Source organism: Notamacropus eugenii, chromosome 3 (genome assembly GCF_028372415.1).
Source record: "Notamacropus eugenii isolate mMacEug1 chromosome 3, mMacEug1.pri_v2, whole genome shotgun sequence".
Lineage (NCBI taxonomy): Eukaryota > Metazoa > Chordata > Mammalia > Diprotodontia > Macropodidae > Notamacropus > Notamacropus eugenii.
In genome coordinates this window covers 38,579,924-38,605,735 of record NC_092874.1, presented here as the reverse complement: position 1 = coordinate 38,605,735, position 25,812 = coordinate 38,579,924, and the positions used below count along the sequence as shown (strand labels likewise).

The window sequence follows — 25,812 nt, the reverse complement described above, 5'->3', positions numbered from 1 at the left end:
CATCTGGCTAATGGAGGGTTCCTGACTGAGGTTCATTAATGGCCATTTTCATAAAAAACAGAAATCTACTTTAATTACTATTGGTTTCCTTCTTAAGTAAGCATACTGAAAACATTCCTCTAGAGCAGGCTTCTCAGTTGGCCACTGGACAAAACTGGCTTTTCCAAGTCCATCTGTCTGAGCAAAAAACTTAGGGGCTTAGGAGGCGAGTTTAGGGGACCAGGAAATGATTAGCTGGGATCTCTTCAAAATCTTAGGAGATAGACAAAGCGAGACCAAGAACAGGCTTTGTGCTTCTCCAGTAACAGCCCTAAAATAACCAACTCTGAGTTTATAATTAAAATTTAGGGAGAGAGCAGATGACAAAAATTGAGAGACAAAGCCTGCTACCGCCCCCACTCCCCTGAAGCTGAGTTTCTGACAGTTATATAACCCAAGAGTGCTTTGCACCACTCAGAAAGTATCCTGATTGAAGATTCTTTTCAGGCAAGATCATAAAACAGAAGAATCTGGAGGTGGGGGTAGGAAGAGTCTGAGAGAAGGGGAGAGGGAAGAAGGAAAACTTCAATTGCCTGCACCATCGAGTCTGCAAACAATAATAACTCAGTCAGGCTCCGAGGGCCCTCCGGCTCTGCTGTCTTTCCAACCAAAGGAAATTTTTTGTTATTCACATGGAGAGACCCGAGGAGCAGGAACCATATTCCCTTGCATCCTACCACCAAAGGGGCACTCAAATGATCTGGGCAGCTTCCACGTGGCTTAATTCAACATGGGCAGTTGCTCACAGTAATGCATGACTGGCACCAGTCCAAATTCTCACAACAGCTGAACAAAAGGGGCTAAAAGTTAAGCCCAATCCTAACTACCTTCCTGATTAAACTAAATGGGTAATTAAGTCATCTCTTTTTTTCCTTTCCAACTCAGTTTGAGATTCAACATAAGTCTGGTGGGAGACGGAACACAGAGCAGCAGAAAAACCAAAGGATTATAGTTAGAACCTGGATTTAAGATCCAGTACTTGGCATCTTACATCTAGACCTGAAAGAGGACCTTAGAGACCCCCTAGTCCAAGTCCCTCATTTTATAGATGAGGAAGCAGAGGCTAAGAGTGGTTCACTGTGGGTCATACAGTTAGCATCAAAGAAAGGACTTGAACTCAGGTCTTCCTGACTCCATGTGGATCAATCTACAAGCAGCACTGGCCCCCTGCCACTCCTCACCCAAGACTCTCCATCTCCCAACTGGAGACATGTTCCTTGGTGTTCCCCCTCCACCCCCAGCCTGGGATGCTCTCCCTCTTCATCTCTGCCTCTGGCTTCCTCTGAGCCCCCACTAAAGCCCCTCCCCCACCTTCCACAAGAAGCTTTTCCCCATCTCCCATGGCGTTAGTCCTTGCCCTCTGTAGATCATGCCCAGTTTTCCCATCTCCATCTTGTTCATACCTGGCTGTTTTCATGTTGTCTCTCCCATTAGATTGTGAGCTCCTGGAGAGCAGCAGCTGTCCCTTGCCTTTGTTTGTGACCCCAGCACTTAGCAACCATGCCTGGCACATAGTAGGTGGTTATTAAGTGCTTGCTGACTTGACTATAAGCACTCAGCACTTGCTTACTCTATGTGAGGTATGTGCTAAGCCCTAGGATACAAAGAGAAACAAAAACGGTTCTCGCCCTCAAGGAATACATTTTAATGAAGGAGACACCCTAGAAGCCACTATGTACATACAAGATACACACAGAATAGAGAAGTCTAGCTCTCCATCTGGCCGATACTGTCTCAGGTAGCTAGGTGGCACCACAGCACACCTAGAGCCATGAAGACCAGAGTTCAAATCCAGCCTCTGACACTAGCTGTGGGACCTTGGCTTAGTCACATAACTTCTATCTATCTCAGTTTCCGCAGCCATAAAATGGAAATCATAATAGCACCTCCCTCTTAAGGTTGTTGTGAGGAGCAAATGAGATAACAAAACACTGCCTGGAACACGGCAAATCTTAATGAATGTGTGTTACCTTCTCTTTCCCTACACCATGCTGCCTTCCCCCTGCATGACATTGGGAAGGTCGCTCTGAACTTCAGTTTGCCCATTTATAAAATAAGAAACTACTCTAGAAGACCTCAAGTGTCTTGTTCCTTCCAACTAAAACCCCATGAGCCTGCCTCTCATCCAGTAACGACTTTACTTTTCCTTTAAGAATAGAAACTTAAAAAAATATGCAGAGGTTCTCAGCAGTTCACCTGAATAGAAACCCTGGAGATGCCCTCTTGGCTCCCAGACACCAAAGACAGGAAATTTGAAAACAGGGAAGGTGATAGATTATACCTATTTCCCAAAAGTATATATAGCCCCGGAACTGAAAAAAAAAAAAGGGGGGGGGCAATATTACAGATCAGGGAATGCAAGCAATCAAAAAGTACTTATTAGATGCCTACTGCACACCAGGTGATAGGGTCACAAAGCTCAGCAGTCTTTCAGGAGGGGAAGTCTCATATACACAAATAAATTTATCCAAAAATTATAATGGACAGAGCACTGGACTTAGAGTCAGGAAAATCTGGGCTCAAATCTCACTTTAGACACTTCCTAGCTGTGAACACTGGGCCAGGTGATGCAGAGCTCTCAGTTTCCTTATCTATAAGAGGAGGGAATTGGAGTTAGTGACCTCTGGAGTCTCTTTCAGCACTAAATCTGAGTCTCTGATCCTAACTACAAGGCAATTTCTGGAAGAGAGTGGAGGAGGGGAGAAGAGCAAACAAGGAAAGATCCAGAAGGGTGCTGGTAAATGTTTAACCACAAGCTTCCCTGCCTCTCCCCCCCCCCAAAAAAAAGTACTCATGAACCACTGCATCATTAACATTTACTCCCTCACTTTCTTAAGCCTAGACAATTAGGGAAACAGGAACAACTCTGCTTTGGAGCATTTGATCATTTTGGAGGTATAAATGCTCCTCCCATTGAAAATTTAACAATCAGCTGGTACGAACTGGGTCCAGCACACCCTTGGCAAACATCTCATGTAGAACATGGGATCTGAACCAAACTTGGAAAGAAGCTAGGAATTCTAAGAGGTGGGAGAAGCACATTTAAGATATGGGGGACAACTCCAGGGAAATTTCTGTCCCTGGAAATAAAGCCCTGTTTATAGACACTAGAGGCAGCTAGATGGCTCAGTGGATAGAGTGCCAGGCCTGGAGTCAGGAAGATGTGAGTTCAAATCCACCTAAGACACCAACTAGCTGTGTGACCCCGTGCAAGCTATTTAATCCTGTTTCCCTCAGTTACCTCATCTGTAAAATGAGCTGGAGAAGGAAATAGATTTGAACACCACTGAAAAAGGACAATAACAAAAATTATAGACACCAGTGACTTGGTATTTGGTTTTGGGTTTGGTTGTTTGGTTGGTTTTTGCATATGATAAAGGTGCTTAAAAGCTAAGCAGTAAAAAATGGTCTTAAATCTTTCTTTATGGGTCTACTTGTCACTAACCCACCTGCCATTTACAACCATGGGCTGAGCCACGGCAGGCTGACTTGTACTGAGTAGAAGGGGCATCTACAGGCTCGGAGCCTCCGTCTGGATATAGGCAGCTGGTCTCCATATGGCTCATGGAGGGAGGAGCTGGGCCCAGGCCTGCCCAGAAGAACAGACAGATCTCGAGTGCCACACCAGCTAACCAGCTTGGGTTGTTTTTTAATCAGCATCCTGAGGATCCTGTCTGCCTAGATGAGGGTTTAAACTTTCAAATCTGAAAACTATGTCACATCCATTAGGTGAATCAGGCTGTGAGAGCAGTTTCCGAGATCACACACCCTACCTGTTCCAGTATTTCTGGGCTTTGGATGCTGGCGGTGGGGATGGGGGTTGTGAAAACATCCCTATTGTTCAGCTGGGGGAAAACCAGCTCTATCAAATGAGGTAAATTACAGTCAGCCTGGAAAGAGGAAGAAAAGGAAAGGAACAGGGCTGAAAGGGAAAGAACTTGGCTCCTGAGCACCACACTTTACCTTGACTTCTCTGTACCCTTGAATAGATTGCTTAACTGTGCTTCGGTTTGCTCATCTGAGAAATGGGGATAGAGTAACATCTCTTCAAAGTGTTGTGGGGCATCCAGACAAAGAACCATGGCGTCTGTGCCGATAGAAGCATACTATTTTCTCTCTCTCTCTTTTTTCCCCTTTCTTGTAGTTTCTCCTTTTTCTTCTGAATCTTTTACAATGTGACTAATATGGAAATATGTTTAATACGATTGTACATGTATAGCCTAGATCAGATGGCTTGCTGTCTTGGAGAGAGGGGGAGGGAGAAAAAAATTTGCAACTCAAAATCTTATAAAAGTGAATGCTGAAAACTATCTTTTCATGTAATTGGAAAAAAATAAATACTATTAAGTGGAACAAATAAAAAATAAATTAATTTTTTTTAATTTTAAAATTTAAAAAACAAAGTGTTCTGGGCACCTATTATGGGTCCCCCACTCTGCTAAGTGCTGGGGATACAAAAATAAGCAGATGGTTTCTGCCCTCAAGGAGATTACAATGTAATGGAGGAGGAACAGCGAATGTGTACAAACAAGCTATAGGAGGGAAAACTAGAATTATTCTTCCATGGCTAATACTATAACCCACACTAACAATATTCATTAGAATTATATTTTATGTAGTCATGTCACAATATTAGTCATGTTATCATTATTAAAAAATTAACAGGAACAAACGAGGTAACCAACATATGAGCACCAAATTGAAGGTGATCGTGGGGTTATTGTTTCAAGAGATTGTTTTAGCCTTTGGGTTTGCCCTGGAAAGGCCTGGCTTAACACGTGAACTCCTCAGCCTGGCATTTCAAGGTCTCTCCAACCTGCTGCCCATCTACCTTTCCAACATCATGTCCTGGGTCTTTACCTTCTTACTCTCTGTTCCAATCAGACCAGCCCCATGCCAGCAACTACCCATCTCCTGCCTCCGCATACCACTGTCAAGTGGTTCCCCATGATTAGACCATCCAAGCATCACTCCAGTGATACCTCTCTGCCAGGCAAGGTCTTTCCTGAACCTCCCAGGACTCTTTTCCTCTTGACATGGTCTTATCATTTCTTAACTGTCTACCTGTTCTATATCTAACCCCACCAATGGAATGGAAAATCCATGAGGGCAGAGAATATTTCATTTTGCTCTACATATCCCCCAACACCTAGCAGAGTGCCTGCCACACAGTAGGTGCTGGATAAGTATTTGTTGAATTAGAATTCAGATGGTGAATTTCAGCCTCCAACGCTGAGTCTGACTCAGTTCAACCAGATAGAAACACCAGCTGACAAGGGAGAGCTAGGTTATTTTCTAAAGGGCCAAGTCTGTATAAAACCCCAAAGGGGAAAACAGAAGGCAAAAGAAAACATGGCCAGAAAGATCCTCTCCAGTACTGTCATTCTCAGGCCCGCCCTGCAGGCCCCAGCCACCAACATGTAACTTGGCACTTAGATTTTTATCTCTCACATGCAATTTAAATAGGGATAAGGTTGAAACTCAGCTCTGATAGCCTTCTGGGAGGCATCCCCACAGCCCAGGAAAGATGATCTAATAGGTGCAGCCTGGATTTATCTAGGACAACCCTCATCCTAAGAAAAGAAAGTGTACTTTTCCTAAGGTCTTGCAAAAGAAATATCCCTCTGTGTGAGCACGTATCTCCAGTCTATAGCCTCCTGTTCCTATTCCCTGGGTTTGGTAGAGCTAACAATAATTCTCCCTTATGCGATACAGTGGAAAGGGCATTGAATTTGGAGTCAGGAAGACCAGAATTCAAATCCTGTCTCAGACAGTTACTAACTGTGTGACCCTAGACAAGTCACTTAACCTCAATGGGCTTCAATTTTCTCCTATGTGATAGGACAGGTTGGAATGGAGAACTTTTAAGGTCCCTTCCTACTCCAAATCTATGATCCTATGCAAGAAATAGGAGAGTGGAGGAAAGGATTCCCCTTTGGAAGCTGCTGAAACCCTGAGGATGACTAGAAGTCATGACTGTTAGCAGGATTTGGGGAAAGAAAGAACAATTACAAATGTCCATAAAGTGTCTCCTATTCAGAACACCATGCTAGGCACAGGGCGAGGTGCTGAGAACGGATCAAGACGTGGACCTTTCCCTCAACTGGCCTATGATGGCCTTTAAATCTCCTGGTACAGATGTCCTCTTCCAGTGTCTTGGTACTAAAGCTCCCAGGGTGCTCTCTCTCTACTGCAAATACTACCAGACTCAGCTGATCATATTGATTAACTTTGCAAATCTTTTTTTTTTTTTTTTTACTTTCTTTTTAACAGCTCTTTCTTACTTGGGCTCTCTGGGCAGGGAAGGGCAGAGGGGAGGCTGTATTTTGGAAATAACAATAAGATTTTTTTTAAAGTAATAAATTAAAAAAAAAATAGCATGAGATGAGGGGTAAAGGTCTTCTAGCAGATGAAATCCAAGAGAAGCATGCTAGAAATTTCCCCCAAAGTAATCAATGCATATTTTAAATCCAACGAGCTTGATGAATAGACAGCCATATAAATGACTATTTTCAAGGATAAATCTGTGTGTTATGATTATGCATTTTACTGGGAACAACATAGCCAGATATGTTATTTTTCAAATAAGAAAAAAGTATCCAAGAAGGTTGGCTGTCCTTGGAAAGGCAGCTTCATTCTAGAAAAGGAGAGATACGGTGGAGTCTTAGTATCAGTTCTGATGGAGGAATGTGAGCAAAAAAGGCAAGTTTTCTCAACAATTCTGGTGGGAACCATAGGCACGAAGTCTTGAGACACTCTAGAGAAAAACGGCCCATAGGGAGGGTCATCTGCCAGCAAGCACCAGGCTCAGGGACAGCTCAGCCATCACTTTTTCTTGTTTCCAGTTTTTAAAAAGTCCAATCTTCTTGGCTAATTTATCCTTTAAAGTAATTTTTGGTTTCTCCTCAAAGTACCAAAAACTCCCAAACATTTTAAATAGTCTTCAAAGTGACTGATGGGGGTATAGAAGTTCTATTTCGTGACTTCTGAAAGGGCCCAAATACTCTCCTTCCCCTTCCTCTTTTCTTACCCCCAAAGCAAAAAGTGGAAGAGGAAGGGGGCAGGGGAGATGGAGTAGGGGTGGAGGGGCAGATCCTGAGTCTAGACCTATAAGGCTTCATGTAGAAGAGAGAATCTGAGTCGTACTTTGAAGAAAATGGGGGTTCTAGGTTTGAGTGGTCATGCCCCCCCCCCAAATCCCTGGCTGGGTGACGCTGGGCAAGTCCCTAACCCCTCTCTCAATGCCTCAGTCTGTTCATAAGTCTCTAAGTTGCAGAGAATGGCTGACCTGCATTGGTAGTGAGTCCCCTTCACCAAACCCAAACAGATCTAACCTGCATTCCTACCCCTTGGAAGGATTCCAGGGATTCCAAGGGACAAGGAGTGAGAAGGGAAGGCAGCTCAGGAATGAACAGTCATGTATGAGAAACAGTCAGGATGCCACTATAATACAGTCCAAGAGGGATGGAAGAGACCCTTGAACTATTGATGTTTTCAGCTTTAGGCTCTGTCTGTAACTTTCCACTTTCCTCAAAAGAAGACTCAGAAGCACATACTACATAGCTAGAAAGAGTCTTAGAGATTAATCAGTCTAACCACCTTCATTTGAAAAAATAAGAAAACCTGAGTCCAGAGAGGTTTGGAAATTTCCCTAAATTCACACAGCAAGTTACTGACAGTGCCTGGATTAGAACCCACGTCCCCTAAGCTTAAGTAAAGTGCTCTTGCCTCCCTCATAGCTCTGAACAGTGAGGGACCCAGGGGTTGGGGGGGAGAAAGCCTCTTGTGGAAGAGGAGAGAGCGCTTCCCCCCAAAAATGAAAGAAAGGTTCTCATTCTTCTGAGGCTGATACGACAGTCATCTTGACCTGGGTAATCCTGCTGACCAACAACTTTACTTGTCTCTTCCCAGGAGCAGTCTGAGGCCTGAGGATCACTCATTCATTTATTTAACAAATATATAAGTGCCCACTATGTGCTAAGCACTGACAATACAAAGACAGTCCCTGCCCTCAAGAAACTCACAGTCAAATGGGGAGACAACATGCAAATCAACATATACAAAGCAAGTCATATCCTAATATGAAAGGCCCTGCCTAGAAGGAAGAGGGGATGGGGAAGGCTTCCAGTAGAAGGTGGGATTTCAGTTGGGACATGGTTTTCATCACTCAGGTCAATGTCTCCCTACCTTGCTCACCAAAGCATTTCACAGGCCAAATGTGGAATTGCAAGGGACTATGGGCCAAGTGAAGAGGGGACCCAGCAGGACCATGGCAAAGAGTTAGCAGATGGATGGAATATTGAAGGAAGGAAGGAAAAAGTTTATTAAGCGCTTACAGGATGCAAAGCACTGTGTTAAATGCTGGCTATACAAAGAGAGAATGAAGACAACTCCTGCTTTCAAGTTCCGATTCTGATGGGGGAGTATATTTGGAGACTTTCCATTTTAGAAAAGAGTGTTTTTGGTTCCAGGCAAGATAGAAGGGAGGCAGGAACTCACTTCCGGTTACTTTGTTTTTATTGCACGGGCCAGAAACGACATGGAATTTAAACCACAATGTTAAAATCTGTCTTAAGCAACTATAAATCAAGGAAAAGAAATCAGACACTTGAAAATACATTAGGGATGTCTCCACTTCGGCTAATCATTAAACCTTAGGAGGAAGGTAATAAAGAGACCATTATTCCCACTTGACCAGTGAGGAAGCAGAGGCCCTAGAGGGATGTAGTGTTTGCCCTATGTGGTCTGAGGCCAAGGTTAAACCCAGATCTTAGGTGTCCTTAGCATCCCATGTTCCTATCACACCCCACCATCTCCCCTCCTGGGGCTAAGCATTTTAAAAGCTTCAAGACAAGTGACTAACAGTAAATGACAAACTGCAGCAACCACCCTGGAAGTCCAACTTTACCCTATGGGAACACCAACCTATCCATTAAAGTAGCTTGGGTTTCCCCCTCTTAACAGGGACCTTAAAAGCCACCTGGTTCAACCTCCTCATTTTACAGGGGAAGAAACTGACACTTGCCCAAGGTCACTCTCCACAGTCAAGGCTCTTAATAAAATGTCTGGATTCTGTGCTTAAGGATGGAGACAGCAAAATTAACCACAGGCTATACTAAACTCACCTTTAAGTGAAATATTCTCTTTAAAAAAAAAAAAAGTTAAATTTATGTCCAGGAGACTTAGGATCTATCTTCTCTCTAAACTTCAAAAAAGGAATGAAGAGAAGTGAATTGAAGGGCCCAAGGTCAGTTCTGAAATAGGTCAGTTACCAAAAGGGTGGTCCTTGACTTCTTTGTTCATTAAATGACGGGCTTTGCAGTCCTAAAGAGTCACAGTTCATTCAGAAAATGCTTGAGATGAGGAATGAGCTCACTGTCAGCTTTCCAAAATTAATCTACATTTTCTTAAATTTTTCCCAACTTGCCCGGTAAGACGTGAGGTGATTACGTTAGGCAAGATTCAATTCCCAAGTGGAGACCCGGAGAAGCCAACTGTTGGGACAATAAGGCAAAAGTCCTCATTGGACCTTTGCACGCTCTCCTCCGTCTGGTCCTGGAGAGGATCTTCTGATCTTTCGTGCTCATGCCTGGGTTTGGGCCTTGACAAACAATCTTTCATTTTGTTGGAATCTCAAGTTCCTGCATAAAATTCCATTTTTTCACAAGCTTTCTAAGCATCATCAAAGAACATGACCTGAAAGCTTCCTTACAGTTAGCCTTGCTGTCTCCATGCAAACAGCTTGCTCAAGCTTTTACCAGACTTGGCTTTTTCAGTCTCACTGTCTTAGCTAATCAGAAATTCTTTCCTTCTGCCTGATGAGTTAATTCGTAACCTGCCTGGTTAATTCTCAAGTGTGGCTACTTAGAAGGTCAATCCAGCAAGACAGGAAGAAAAGATCATGGGATCTCAGTTGCTCAGGGGGATGCAGGTATGTAGGTAATATAGGCCAAGGTGTGTCTGAATAAATATCCTTTCTATAACATACTGGACAAAGAGAGGTGGAATAAGGAACTTTTTGAGCCCTCAGCACAGTACTTGGCACACAACAGATGCATAATATTTTGTTGATTTATTGCATTCCCCTGCAGCAAAAACAGCTGGGGCAAGCAGCACTCAGGGAAAGAAGATGGTCTGACAATGTGGTTTCAGTCAGATGGGGAGGGGAGCATCCCATTCTCCCATCCTCTGCCTTCTGCCAGCCCACAATCTCATTCCCTCACCCTCTCCCCCATGGTCCGTCCACCTCCTCTCTCACTCAATCCCACCTGACACTTTCTGCCAGTATCATCTTGTACATGTCACAATCTCCCTGGGACACTATTTCCTTACCTGTAAAACAAGAGGGCCTCTAAAGATTCTTCCTGCTCTAATCTATGAGACTATAATTCCAGGAGCATAGACTCTGTAACAGCACCACAAAGATGGTCCCTCCCTCTTAGGCACCTTAGGTCAAAGCCCCAGCTTTGACCCTCCTTCTAGCTCTGCTGACAGGCCTTGAAAGCGGCAGTTTAAGCCAAGAGTGGCCTGGGCCCTCAAAGCAACCACAAAATTATCTCCATATCTGCTGGCAAACTTCAAAAGAGGAAAATGAGATACAAAACATTTTTGTGTTCCAACATCTAGCCAAATGAGGAGGGACCAATCTTGCCTTTTTCAATCTGGCCACAAAATATGTTGTGGGAACAGAGTAAGGAGAGGAGGGACAAATGAACACCTCCAGGGTTCAGTCATCATATGGAGGTTTGGGTTAGTTCACAGTCAACTGAAGCAAGAATTTATAGTGAGTCCATTTGTCGAGGGCTATAATATAAACAGTGGATGTTCTCATCACTGTCTTTCCCTGGGCCATGTCTGTCTGTCTGTCTGTCTGTCAGGACAAACATTAATATCTCTCAGATAAGCCAAATACAGCAAAAAAAAAAAAAAAGGCAAGAACAACTAAAAAAATCCATCTTCCTTTAAGGAAATGAAAGTGACTCTTTTCTGCGGGTTATGCAGATTTGCCTTTACAAATTACACAAGGCTCCTTCGTTAAGAACACATGCATTACATAAAGGGATATTGCATTTAGAACTGGAGGCATTTATCTGGCCATGGGTATATTAAGTAACTTCTTGCCAAGGAGGGTTTCAGCTAAAAAGAGCTGGGATCCAGGCCAAAGGGATGAGTGGGTTCTATAACATTTAATTCATTAAACCCAAGCATATAAACCACAGCATTAAAGTGTCTAAGACAAATGCTCATTGAGAAATTGAAACCACTCGATACTCAAAGCGAGCTAAGCCAAGGGGACCGGCCTTCGGAGATTTCTCCCCCTTTTCAACTTGGAAGAAAGAATGGTGGAAAGGAAAGTGAGGAGGGTCAGAAACACACGCTTAGACATTTTGGTAGGCCAACAGGAGTTGGATGAGCCCAGGCTCTTTGCTCAAGACATTGGCAATTCAAGATTTGTAAGTTATTTGAGAAATGTTCCTTCCACACCCACATCAAATCTCTTTGATTCTCTGAGACTCAGCTTCCCTCAACTATATAACGGGGATGAGAGTGATTGCAAAGTACTTCATCAACATTAAAATATTCTATAAAGAGACAAAACGGTACAGAGGAAAGAGACTGGATATTGGAGACTTGAGATGTAGGTTTGAACCCTGCCTCTGACAAGTATATTTACCTGTGTGACATGGGCCAACTCAGTTTGCTCATCTGTAAAATACGGGGGAGAAGGGCTTCCCAGATTCCTTCTGGTTTTGAATCCACATGGAAGGGGAGGGAACAAGCATTTCCATAGCACCTACTATGTGCCGAACAATGCGCTAAACCCTTTCTTCTTCATGATTTCATTTGATCCTAACAACGACCCTGGGAAGTAGGTTCTGTTATTATTCCCATTTTACAGCTGAGGAAACTCAAGCAAAGGTTAAGTGACCTTCCTGGGGCTGCACAGCTAGGAAGTGACTAAGACTGGATTTGAACTCAGCTCTTCCTGACTCCAGGCCCAGCACTTGCACCACCTCTCTTCCTTGAGGTCCCATGGGCACTAGATTGGGAGTCATAGGACTTGGATTCGAATCCCAGGAGTCTTTTAATCTCTCTCTCAACCTTAGTATTTGGAAAACAAAAAGGTTGAACAAAATGGCCTCTAAAGCCCCTTTCAGGTATAAATGTACAATCTATAAGAGATCTCTCTCTCTCTCTCTCTCTCTCTCTCTTCCCTTTTATTATAAAGTTAACCAAAGACATTTTTTATTAAAAATGAAACTATGAACTTTTATCACTACTTGTATAACTTTCCACGGACAGGCCTCAAGGATCACATGTGCTAAGGGTAAACTTTCTCCAACTTTGAAGCCCAGAAGAAATGAGAGCAAATTCTATCTCCCTACCAACCCTCTAACCATAAAAGCGCGGGTTCCTGGGTCTGCTGAAGTAAGAACTAGAAGGTTGAGGGTGGCCAAGGGAGAGAGAGAGGGAGGGAGGAAAGGGGAGAGGGAGGGAGAGAGAGAGAGAAAGGAAGAGAGGGAGGGAGGGAGGGAGGGAAAGAGAAAAAGGAAGGAAGGAGGGAAGGAAGAAAGAAACAAAGAAGGAAAGAAAGAAGAGTGCCTTGTAGACAAATAACTAAACTACTGAAGCATTCCAAGTGTTTTGTCAACAACCATGCTATCCATCACCAGCCATCCTTAGAAAGGGCCATGTACCTCACAGTTTATGCACAATGATGGGCCCGTCTTCCCAGTGGTCCAGAAACCTGGCTACAGGGGGAAGAGCCTGAAGGCTAATCAGAAAGCAGACCTTCTTTTTCAATCAACTTATAAAACACGACCTTTTGGAAAACATTTCCAATTTTATTAATGGCAGTTTAGAATGCAGATTAAGTAACAGTAGAATATGGCAGTTTTTATTTCCTCCAACATCTAGACAGGTTCAGAGTTTTACAACCAACAAAATCTCTCTTTCTGTACTTTCTCAACACACAATATATTATCTGCAAAAAAAAAAAAAATCAAAACTAAAAATGGGCCTTCAATCCATACTTGTCATCCATCTCTCTCTTTTCCTCATCCCTCTTTGCCTGCATGAAGTCTTCCAATCCCCCCTAGCCCTCAGGACTTTCCCAGGCCATCTTTCCTCCTCTGACTTCACTTTCCTCCCTCAGCCCAAGAGTTAGCCATTTCAGCCCACACTGTCCTCTACTTTCCAGTCTCTTGGCCCTCTTTTCCTGTCCTGGCTTTTGCCCAAAGCTCAGTTACTAGTTTTTCCCAGTCCTACTCTCTAACTACCGAGAAGGATTCACAACTGTGCTGACTGGGTGCATCTCATGTTCAGAGTCTCACTGCAGCAAGGCCATCCGTTTATTACTTCTTAATTAACTCCTCATCTCTCTTCCCAGGGCAATATTCCAAACCTCTTCCTTCCTCAAGACTCCCAACACGTCCCCCTCAATACTCCTCCTCTCTCCGTCTCTCTCTCTGCTTCACTCAATGTGAACTCCTTCTTCTCCCATTTCTTTCATCAAAAAGCCCTTGACATCACCTTCCATTCTCTCTTCCTCCTCTGACATGAGAGGGGCCCTTTTCCTTAAGGCTGACTCCACTACAGGCGCATTCAATCCCATCTTCTCCAGCAGACAAGTTGCCACCAATGGTGAATGCCAGAATAGTTGGCACTTAATACTAGGGCTGCAGGGAATCACTGAAACTTCTGGACCAGAGGGAATTATGGCTGCTCCTGATGCTAACAGGGGGCCCCTGGAGGGATTGCAGGGGAGGGGGTGACATGCTCATTTGTGTTTTAGAAATATCTGTTTGGCAGTTGTGCCAGAGATGGACTGGAAGAGGGAGAAAGGCCAGTTAGGACACTATCCTGCTGTTGTCCAACAAGACACTCCCAGGTCCCCGCCTTATCCTGCACCTCACTGCACCCCATGCTTAGGAGGTTCTCCCTCCTCACCCCTACATCTTCCCATACTACAAGGATTTCATCCAAGTAAGTACTCCCTCCACTCTCGCACACTCCAATCCCTCTCTACCTCAGCAAATCATCCTCAAGTTATCAAAACTTCCTCTCAGTCACTAACTTTGGAAGACTTCAAAACTCTCGTCAGGGCAGTGACCCCTTATGATTTTAGTCCACCAATCAATTAGCATTTATTAAATGTATATGCTCACATGTGCACACATACACACCCCTGGGGGGAGGAGGTAGGCATCTATATTTTCCACGACAATATGGCATCCCAACCCAATAAGGCCCTTCATCCCTCCCAATTCCTTCTCTATCTGAATCTGTTTTACCCACACTCTCTACTCCCCAAACAAAAAAGCAGGACACAACAGCAGTGATCAAGCAAAAAGGGGGGATGGGATGGTCTGGGAGAGGTCCCTGGCAAGATACACAGGCAAAGTCCCATAAGAATTCAATCCCTGGCTTCCTTTAAGTCCCAACTAAAGTTTCCCCAGCCCTTCTTAATTCGAGTGCCTTCTCTTACTTGTTTTTTATTTATTTTGTATGGAGCTTCTTCATAGTCTTTGTGTGCTCGTTGTTTCCCTCATTAGATTGTGAGCTCCTTGAGAGCAGGGACTGCTTTTGCCTTCTTTTGTACCCTCAGTGCACATAGTAGGCACTTAATAAAAGCTTACTAACAAGAAGGGCCCCCCTCTTGAGAGGCAGCTGGCCAATGTTCTCTGTTGAGGCCAGTTACAGGATGGCAGGTACCTGTCATTTGTTGTGACACAAGCCACGTGAGTGGTGAGTCTCTGGACACGTTACAGTTAATTTCTGTAACAAAAGGCTAGATTTGGAGAGGAGAGAACTGGGTTATCGCTGAGCCCCAGGCCAGCCTTCAGCAAAATGTTCTTGGAAAAGCCCCCAGTGCTTGGCAAGCCCCTGTCATCTCGATGTCCTTCCATAGCAATCAAAAAGTGACCACAGCAGCAGCTTGCCTGAGACACTAAGGCAAAGAACCGGAGGATTTGGTCTTCGGAAAAAACAGTCGCTAGGGCAAAGAAAGGCCATGCTAAACAGCCCACATTTCTACATCACTTTACACTTTAAAAGTACTTTATTTTTCCATACCAGTCCTGTGAGATAAGTAGCAATGCCTGGCATAAAGTAGGTGTTTAATAAATGCTTACTGACCCACTAGCTTGATTGGTATTATACCCAGTTTACAGATGAGGAAGATGGTCTCTTGACTGGACTGGGTCTTGACTTAGGCATTTTGAATCCATGCCCAAGTTTTTTCCAATTCTGCCACACTGAGCACACCAAGTCCCAGGCCCATCTACCACTGGGGTTTTTGAAAGGGTGTCTTTTGTCTCTTTTTTTTGCCTCTTTTTGTATCCCCAACACTTAGCCCAGTGCCTGGCACATAGTAGACACTTAATAAGGGTTTATCAAAGATCCAGTGAAATGAAATAATGTATATAAAGTGCTTCGCAAACCTTAAGATGCTACATAAATGCTACTCATTACTATTGTTACTGTTACAAATTGGATGAGCATGGTAAAATCCAGCATGGGCTAATGATTTTCCCAAACTAAGTAGAAATCTAGATCACCGTAACAAGGCTAAACAGGCTCACGTGCCCAGAGCAGGATCTTGCCAACCTGCCCCTCCCCCAGCAGGCACAGGAGTCAGCTGTAGATTACTCAGGACTAAGCAAGCCAGTTTGTGGCTTACTCTGGCCTCTTCCTCCTCCTCCTCCCCTTCCTCCTCCCTTGCAGTAACTGACTTCTAGCTGTGCTACCGGCCTGGAATAACTTCTCTTTGAAATGTACGAGAGGAAATTCCATCCAGCCTTCCTGGCTGCATATCGTGGTTAATTTCTTTTTATAAAAATGTTGATTTCACTGATGTTTGAAAATCATTGTGGATTTTAGTTTTCTATGTAGTTTCTGTTCCCCTTTCACACAAATATATAAAAACCAGCTTTCAGAGGTATTAAAAATAAATTTTTAAAAATTAAAGTAAATAATTCATCTCACTTTATGCCATATGACTATAATTCATTCTTGTTAAGTGACTGTAGACTACTCTTGCATGAATATTTTGATTTTTTCCTAAATTGGGATTTTTGGTTTCTTCATTATGGGAGCTCCCTCAGTGGAAACTACCCCCACTGATACAGACTGCCAACTTATCTAATACCTTATAGGAAAATATTTACCTGGGGCACTGATCGATTAAATGATTAGGATTATAGGAACATGGATTTAAGCTGCAAAGGACCTTAAAGGATGTCTAATCTGACCCTCTGTTTTTACAGAAAAGGGAACTGAGATGCAAAAATATGAAGTGACTTGCCCATAGTAACATAGCCAGGACACAGATGCCAAGGCTAACTCCCCTCTATGATGTCACTGTTTCTCTAGTGGATCAAGGACTGACCTCAAAGCCAGAAAAACCTGAGCCCTAGTCATGCCTATGATACACGTTAGCTGTAAAACCTTCAGGCAAGTCCCAACTTCTCAACACTGGAAGCATTTCCCCAAGATTACAAATCGTGAGGAAGGTGCTGACCTACATTGGGATAGGGAGTTTTCTCACCAGGGAAGTTCCCTCCACTAGTGAAATCACTGGGTCTGGTCCTATCCTTCTCTATATTAATATGTCCTTCTGCCTCAACAAAATTTACATTCCAATTAAAAATCTACACCCAGGGAAACAGATCCTCTTTAGTTAAAGGGGTAATTCTTTCTTTGCTATATTCATTCATTCATTCATTCATCCATTAAGGCATTTCATTGGCTCACTGGATTCAGAACTAAAAGGAAACTCGGACACCCATCTAATCCAACCCATTCAATTTAGAGATGAGGGAACTGAAGCAACTCATCCTAATGCACCACAGCTACTTAGTGTCAGAGCTGGAAATTAAAGCCGTGTTCTCTGGATCCAAATTCAATGCTCTTTCCACCATGCCCAGGAAGATGGACATCCTCCATATTCAAAAATAGAAAAGAGTTTGTCCTTAGAGACCCCCTCAGGGTGAATCTTTGTGTTTGCCACATTGATCTTTAGAATTTAGGACAAAGGTAAAAAGAGATATCAGAGTTCAGAGGGGTCAAAATGAGGTGGTGGTGACCTGGAAGCTATCCTCAGGATAAGCTATTTGGGACTTTTCATATTTTGAAAAATGAGTTTGGAGAACCAGCTGCTCAGCACAGGGTCAGACATTAAGCCGGAGTCAGTACAATAAAAACCTAAAGCACCACCCCAAAGCAGAAACAGGATACACATCCCCACCCTAGTTTATTACTTGGCAATCTCCAAGGCTCATTCACATACATACATTACTAATTTATGCTTACAACTGTCTTATGGAGGAAGAACAGATGTGGCCTTAGACAAGTCATTTCACTTTCTGTGAGCCTATTGTCTCATCTGTAAAATGAGAGGGTCAGACAAGTCAGCCTCCATGGTCCCTTTCGGCTCTAAATCTATGATCCTAGGACCCTATGTTATCCTCATTTTTTAGGTAAGGAAACTGAGACTCAGGTTAAGGATTTGCCCAAGATCACAGGACTAGTTAGTGATAGAACCAGAACTCAGAGCTTCTGATGCTTGACTACAACTTGCTACTTTCTCAACACAACAACAGGTAGTTTGCTAGCCAAGAGCAAAGCAATTTCTCAAACGCCCCATTGTTAGAGTATTTAGAGGTAAAGGGGGTCTTAAAGAATATTCATTCTGATTGGCAGTTGAGGAGATGTTCATCAATAGGGGAACAGCTAAACAAGCTGCAGTATATGATTGTAATGGGATATTATTGTGCTATAAAAAATGACAAGTAGGATGATTTCAGAAAAACCTGGAAAGACTTACATGAACTGATGCATAGTGAAGTGAGCAGAACCAGGAGAACACTATACACAACAAAAGCAATATTGTTTGATGAAGAACTGGGAATGACTTAGCTATTCTCAGCAAAGCAGTGTTCTAAGAAAATCCCAAAGGACTAATGATGAAACATACTATCTGCTTCCAGAGAAAAACTGAGACTGTTTGTTTTCCACTTAGTGGCATTTTATTTTTATTTTTTTATTACTACATGTAAATATAGTTTTCAACATTCACTCTTGCAAGATTTTAAATTCCAAAATTTTTTCTCCTCCCTCTTCCCATCCCTCCCCAAGACAGCATACAATCTGATATAGGCTATATATGTATAATCATATTAAACATACTTCCACATTAGTCATGTTATGAAAGGAGAAATGATATTGTTTGAATACAGACTGAAGCATGATATTTTTCACTTTCATTCTTTCTCTTTTGAGTTTTTTTTGTACAAAATCACTAATATGGAAATGCACATGACTGCACATCTATAACCTGTATCAGACTGTTTACTATCTCAGGGAGGAGGGAGGGAAGAAAAGGAAAGAATATGGAACTCAAAACTTTTTTTTAAAAAATGTTTTAGAAAACCTTGTTTTGATATGTAATTGGGGGAATAAAATTAATATTTTCAAAAGAATATTCAATCTGAACAATTTATGGTATATAATTACGATGGGATACTATTGAGCTATGAGAACTGACAAGCAAGTTAGTTTCAGAAAAACCTGGGAAGACTTATATGAACTGATACAAAGTGAAGGGAACAGAACCAGGTCAGAAGGGTAATGTACCACAATCAGCTGCAAATGACTGTGATAAATACAGTAATCCAAGAATTCTGAAGAACATAATGAAAAATACCACCCACCCCCAGAGAGAGAACTGGTGAATTCTGAATGCAAATGAAAGCATAATTTTTTTCACTTTATTTTTCTTGCTTTTTCTTTTGTAACATGGCTGGAAATATTTTTGGTATGAATTCATGAAAAATTGAGATCATATCACTTGCCTTCTCAATGAGTAGGGGAGGGGTTAAAGGGAGAGAGAGAATTTGGAACTCAAAATTTTAAAAAGTGAATGTCAAAAATAAATAAATAATTGACAGGTTTTAAAAAAAGAATATTCAGTCTAATCCTTTATTTTATACAGGAGGAAAATGAGGCCCAGAGAGGTTAAAGAGATTTGATCAATGACATAGTATGCTGAGATTTGAATCTGGGTCTTCTTACTCTTAAAACAAGCAAGTTTAATGGTTCTTTGAGGAAAGCACTTTGTAGACTGCTAAAACTATATAATTGAGTTACTATAAATATAATATTACAAATTTAAATATCCTTCTGCATTCCGTGACTTCCCATCTGTTGTAATCAGAACACTAGAGACAGATGGGATAAAAAAAATTCTCACCAAAAATTCTAGTGAGTATCAATAGACATAAAATCCAAGGCAGGAAGGGAGAAGATAGAAAAAGGCATTTAAAAATTTTCTTTCATTTTCCCCACTTTCCTCCTAGAGAAGCGGTAGACTATGGATGCAAAATGAGGCATGTACTATCAGACAGGCACTATATAATCAATTAGTTTTGTTCCACTGATTTTCTTTTTCTTATGGCCTTAGAGTCTGAAAAAACCTGGGTTCAAGTTTTATCTCTGATATATATTGTCATATAGTGTGACCCTGGATAAATCACTTAACCACTCAATGCCCCAGGAAACTGTATAAAGGCAGTCAGCTGCAGAAACACTGCCAGTCTGCATTAGTAGAGTTTTTCTCACCTAGCAGGTCCCTACACTAATGAATTCACAGGTCCAAACTCTCCCCTCCTCCCCCTCAAAAAAAGAAAAGAAGAGAGGATTAAGGGGGGAAAACTATGATGTAAAAACCAAGGACGTGAGTTAAATATTGAAATAGTAACATAAAATCAATAAAAAGTGTCCAAGGATGCTGACATACCTAAACCCTGTATAACAGAATATAGAACATGTCCACGTCCCAGGTCCTGCAATGCTTTCCCCTATCCATTGGCACCACAAAAGCTAGCTGTTCAATTTTGAGAGTGTATGGACAACTTGGCTCCCTCTAGAGGCCTCAGTTTCCCTATCTGCAAAATAAAGGTGTCAGACTAGATAATTCCAAATGTCTGCTGGATCTCTGAATCCATGAACCTATAATCTCACACTGCCCCAAGTGTGTTTTTGCTTACAAAACCTATTAGTCATTCTTGGCTATGACGACTACTAAATCAATGAGACAGTCACAGCCCCACCCTTCCATGGAAGCCTTTGACCACAACACAATCTTTATTCTATGTTCCTCACTCTCTGTACTGGGGACGATCAAAGAACAGGTGGGCACCTGCTCCAGGGGCTACTGGGAGGAAGAGCTAGTGCTAGGAAGAGTAAGTACATTTGAAATGAGGTTGGAAAGAAAGCTGAGACAAATTCATTAATGGGTTAAATTGTGCATTAGCCTAACAAATCAAGAAAAGTCTCACAGTAACCTAAGGCTAGATTTGAACTCACTTCTTCCTGACTCCAGGCCTAGCTCCATCTACTGGGCCTCCAAGCTGCCTAGGTCTGGGGAACAGGAACAAAAGTTGGCAGAGCATCCCAGCAAATTGTTCTGTCAACACTCACATCCTATTTACAAATGTACCAATCAGGAACAAATGAAGAACCCAGAGATTTCCTTCTCTTTTAGTTTACTTCTAGATCAGGCTTAAAGCTAGAAGTGGCTTGGAAATCATCTACTCTCTTCTCTCCCCATTTCACAGATGAGAAAACTGAGACCCAAAGAGACACAAATGCCAGTCAGTCCAACTATTTTCTCTGTTAAATTCTCCTTACTGAGGCACACTGGATTGTTTTATGGGGTTCAGGCTGTTCTCCTCAAGAACATCATTTGAATTCTTCCACAAACCAAAAGAGAGTGCTCAAATTTTCCAACAGATGAAAAAACCCAAGCACTACCTAAAAAAGGACCAATTGGTAGCCATGAAGAAAATGAACCTGTTTACTAGCTAGTTCTAAAATTCTGGTGAAATTTAGCCCAGGACTTGGCATGCAGTAAGCTTTTAAAAAGTACTTTTTGACTTGACAAATTGTAAATCAAACTTGACCGTTAGAATTTTTCTCAGGCCAAAGACCTTGCCTTGCTAAACAGCTTTCTGTACCACTCAAAAGACTGTATGTCAACCCACATGCAAAGGAAGAGGCTGGAATTGCCATTTCTGCCCTTTCTTTCTGAAGCCAGACTGAATAAACATGAAATAGTTCCAAGTATGCAAAAAAAAATTAAAATGAACATCCCGAAAAATATATAACATAGTATAATTATAATGATTATAATAATATATAATCATATATACAAGCCTCAAAGCTCATCATTCTCAGTTCAACAATTCAACAAAAATTTCTCAAGCGCCCCGTGTGTGAGGTCCTAACTGAAGGGCTGGGGATACAGAGGCAGGTCAATCAACAAATACTTAAGTGCCTACTGTGTGCCATCACTGTGCTAAGCACTAGAGAAGTCTGAGCTCTACTCTCAAGGAGCCTTACAGAGCTTGTAGAACTGGAGTCACAATCTGGACACGAGGCAACTTGCTGGGCCCCAAGGATCCTGGATTGTTCTCCCCAGATCCATCAGGCCTACACTTAGGTCTAGGTGATGCAATGCAGACCTTTGAGACTGAGCCTGGCTGAGCCAGCTCCAGTCGTGAAAAGCAGAGCAGGAATGAGAAACCAGGCTCAGCTGTCTGAACCCAACTGTTTCAGTTAGTTACTGGCCAAGCTCCCAAGGAGGCAACCCCAAGGCTCATCTCACGACCACTAAAATCAAACAACAGGCCAAAATAAGAGTCCCATGGAAACCCTTTCACAGAAGAGGGGAAGGGGACACAGAAACCTATACCTCCAGCTCAGTTTCCCGTCTGTTGATGTCATCCGTGGACTGGTTTAGTTTCTCCAGTTCCCCCTGGGGAAAGAAGGAAACAGTTTAAAGCAGGGACTCCTAACCAGAGGGGTCTGCAAATCTGGAATGGGGGGGGGGGGAATATGAAATCTCTATCTTCACTAATTTCTAACTAGAATTTAGCATTTCTTTCAATAACATACAAACATTCTTCTAAGAAAGGAAGACATCACCTGACACCTTAAACATGACTCAAAATGAACATGACTCAAACAAAGGTTAAGAATGCCTGATTTAAAGATTTATAGTTTTGTTTGCTTGTTTTTTTTAAAGTAAAGCTAGTGTATTACCTGGAAGCAGACACAAAGGGAACAAAATAGAAGATTAAGGGAGAATTATTAATCCTGACAGCGATCCCAAAGAAAATAGCTCAGGCTCTAGCTGGAATGTTAACTAGAAACAGAAACATGGATGAACTTTCTCATGTTTTAAAAACCTTTCCATGAAAGGGGTCCCTGGTTAAGCGGGAAGAGGAGATGGTGAAACCACCATTTAAGAGTGTATGAGTGTGTTTGTGTGTGTGTGTTTGTGTAAGATTTTAAGACTAAGTCTTTTTTTTCTGGTAATCCCACCAAGGGTTATTTCTCTTTGCTTACAATGCAAAGACTTATTCCAGGAACCTGACTTCAGAGTAGTAGAATCTGCTACCCTGGCATGGGTGAGTGCCCGAGAGCTAAGGGTTGATTGACTATCTTTTTAACATGGTAAGAAAGGAAGCCTGCAAGTCCAAAAATAAATCGAGGTCAAGAATCTACCCAGCTCCCAAAACTGTAAATCAAAGGCCTGACTTCTGACAATAGCTCAGAAGGTGCTGAGGGCTTTTTTCTTCTTTGTTAATGAATGGATTAAAAACAAAAACGGTGCGAGCTAGCCGATGGCCTTAGCGGTTCTTACACCGGAGAACTTTTATTATGACCCTGTCCCTGGCACTGAAAATTGGGGTTTGTAAAAGAGAGAGTTAAAGTTGTGTGATCGATACTCCGGAAACAAAGAACCTTGCTCGGAGCCTCAAAGAAGGTGGGAAGCCCTGGTTTCAAGGAGGAGAAATTGAATTATTTTCATTCAAAAGCCTCATTCTCGATTTCCCACCTGACCTTTATCTTGCTAATCGGTTCCAACAATTCATTCAAACCCCATCCATAGAGTTAAATGATCTTTTAATTGATTAGTGAACTGAAAAACCAATTAGGGCTCAAAAAAATTGCGTAAGAGCTTTTAAGCAATAGAAAAAATGACCTCGGGGTGGAGGAAGAGGCAAGATCCTGGAAAACATCATTTATTGTATTGTGTTTATGAGTTAGGTGGTTCTAGGAGAGGGAAGGTGAGTTCTCGAAGCCAGATCTCTGCCTGAATTCTGACCTTACTGGGTTTTTAAACTTGTTTTTAGGAGTCAGAAGCCAGAAAGCTCCCCTTGCCCCATATTTCGGCAGGGCGGCTCTAAATCCCTCCTGTCCCAGCCACCTATTCGCTGACCACAGCCCCAACAACAAGGAAAAAACCCAGGGTTTGCTGTAAGGACTCAGGCCAAGGGGCTGCTCTGCAGCGAGAACCCCACCGAAGTGACAATGAAACCACGCGGGCTAACAATGAATTAGAGGAAAGGGAAGACTTTCCTATGGGGATGCCCCGATGACTCACCCCACCTGGGGTCGGGGCACCTGCACACTCGGCTAGGGAAAGCCGAGGTCCTGGGCAGAATGGGTCCCTGAGGGACATCTGCTCCCACCGCGACGATGCCCATGAGGGTGGGGGCAGACCCTGGTCACGGGACGAGTCCTCTCGGTGCACGAGAAAAGGAAGGAGCCAGGACGTTAAGCAATTTCGTGGCCAGACCCAGAGCTGAAGCGCTACAACTAGGCACTGACCCAAGGGGCAGAGCGAGGAATTAAATCTCCCACCGCCAAGCCAGTGCGGGGCCGGGAGCCTCCCACTAGCCCCCCCCATTTGTCCTTTGTTGTCCACCTCCCGGTGAACCGCTATCATCTCCATCCCCAGATGCTGTCGGAGGGGGCTGCCAACAGCGGGAGCCCACGAGCAGCGCGCGTGGGTGCGGTAGGCGAAGTGGGGAGGCCTCGCCGAGGAAGGGGTGTCCGGACCCCCGCCACGTCCCCCCAAACCCCAGCTCCGGCCCAAATCAAGCAGCCCCCTCCCCTGCCTGCAGTCCACGCGGGCGTACCGCACCCACTGGGGGAGGGAGTGGTTCAGGGTGGGGGTGTCAGCTCGGGCTGGATGGGGGTGTACGAACCCGGACCGCCTAGAATGGGGGTGCAGCAACCCCCACGGACGCCCCCCACCTCGTACCTGAATGCGGGGGTCTACCTCCTCCTCCTCCTCCTGTTCCATCATCTCGGGCTCCATCTCGTCCTCGTCCTCGTCCCCCGTGGGTGGCGGTGAAGGGCTCACCTCTGCCAGCCGCTCCTCCGGCCGGCCCCGCTTCGGCGCCGCGTCCATGCGGGCAGGTTGGGGTGCAGCACGGCCCCGGGCCGGGCGCCCTCGGGAGCTCTGAGCGCCTCCGGAGCGCAGCGGTGCGGAGCCTGCCCGTGTGGCCCTTGAGCGCGGCGGACACCCGAGACCCCGGCAGCGTCCAGGAACGCCGGCTGGCCAGCCTGCCCCGGGAGGCTCGTCTTCCCCTCGGGCCGGGCCGCGGCCGCTGGAAGGGGAGGAGGAAACGCGGGCGCCCGCCCCTTCTGCCGATGCTGTCAGCGCAGCATCCCGGCCTCCTCCCTCCTCCTGGGCAGCCCTGCCCCCTCCCACTCTCCTGCCCTGCTGTCGGGACCCTCGAGGCCCCCCGGCCCGGCCCAGCCGGCCCGCCCGAGGGACGCAGCTCCCAGCGGCTAATGAGGGAGCAGGGGCTGGAACTGAGCTTTGGTTGTAATTCTGTATTGACGGTGCAGCCGGCAGTCACTGCCGAGCAAGGAGCCCATTGGCAAAGCCTCTGGTCCTAGCTGGGGGCAGAGTCTCTTGGTTATAGGATAGGTGACTGGACAGATAGTTCCTTATATGTTTATACTTATAAATCCGTGGCTACATATGGGACGCGTAAAACTACCTACACAGTTATACATACCCCGTAGTTACAAAAGTTATGTAATCATATGTAACTATATTGATAAGGATAGTTACATATACTACGTAACTATATCGTTATAAATATGTTAGGTATAGTATACGAATAACTATGTAGTGATATACTGTGTATAACTATAACTATGCATATCGTTATAAACATATAGTTTTTATGTAACTAGATTGTGTACATATATATATGACTATATGTGTGTATATGTATATACATACATACAACCTAAGTATCTTTTAAAATGCCTTTTTAGAGAGGGAAGAATCTGTTTGTCTCACTATTTAACCTTGGGTAATGGGGCAGCAGGAGACACCTGGTTTCTAAACCTGCTCCTGCCACTGGAGCCTCATGAGTTAGAACAGGAAGGAGCCTTAGGGATCGATCAAACAGTCCAAGAGATGAGGGCTGCTGGGTGGAGGTATCTCTGAACTTGGCGGGGCGGGTATCCATCTTATTTTCACTAATCTCCAACCGAAATCCAGCATTTCTTTCAACTACTTAAAAACTGTGACTCTAAGAAGGGGTCTATAGACTTTTTCAGATGGGCAAAGCAGCATATGAATCAATAAATATTTATGCTTAATATTTATGCCTACTATGTACCAGGCACCCAGTGCTAAGCCCAGAGGATACCAAAAGATACCCCACTAAAATGGTCCTTGATACAGTCCAACCCATGCCAGGTGCTGGGGATACAAACCATAGGCTCCTACATCCAGACTTGGAAGGGCCCTCAGAGAAGGAAACTGAGACCCAGGTTGAGATAATACATTGAAATGCTTTACAAACCTTATATAAATGCAGCCTGTTATGCTTGAGTCACATGCCCAAAGTCACACTAATAGTAAGCATTCAGGAGGGCTCTGAAGCCTCTGTGACT

The 25,812-nt window shown here is 43.7% G+C and overlaps 1 protein-coding gene across 4 annotated transcripts in view; it reads right to left on the bottom strand.

Moving 5' to 3' along the window:
- SH3BP5 (SH3 domain binding protein 5) overlaps positions 1 to 24,543 on the bottom strand; it is an 82,776-nt gene extending 58,233 nt beyond the window's left edge. Inside the window, exons 1-2 of one of the 4 annotated variants that reach the window (XM_072651295.1) lie at positions 24,155 to 24,543; positions 21,794 to 21,856 (exon numbers count right to left, since the gene is read on the bottom strand). In XM_072651295.1, the coding sequence (XP_072507396.1) occupies positions 21,794 to 21,856; positions 24,155 to 24,304 (213 nt within the window). In that variant the 5' untranslated portion in view covers positions 24,305 to 24,543. The other 3 variants (XM_072651294.1, XM_072651296.1, XM_072651293.1) reach the window with 3 other exon arrangements.
- Between the last annotated feature and the right edge of the window lie 1,269 nt (positions 24,544 to 25,812).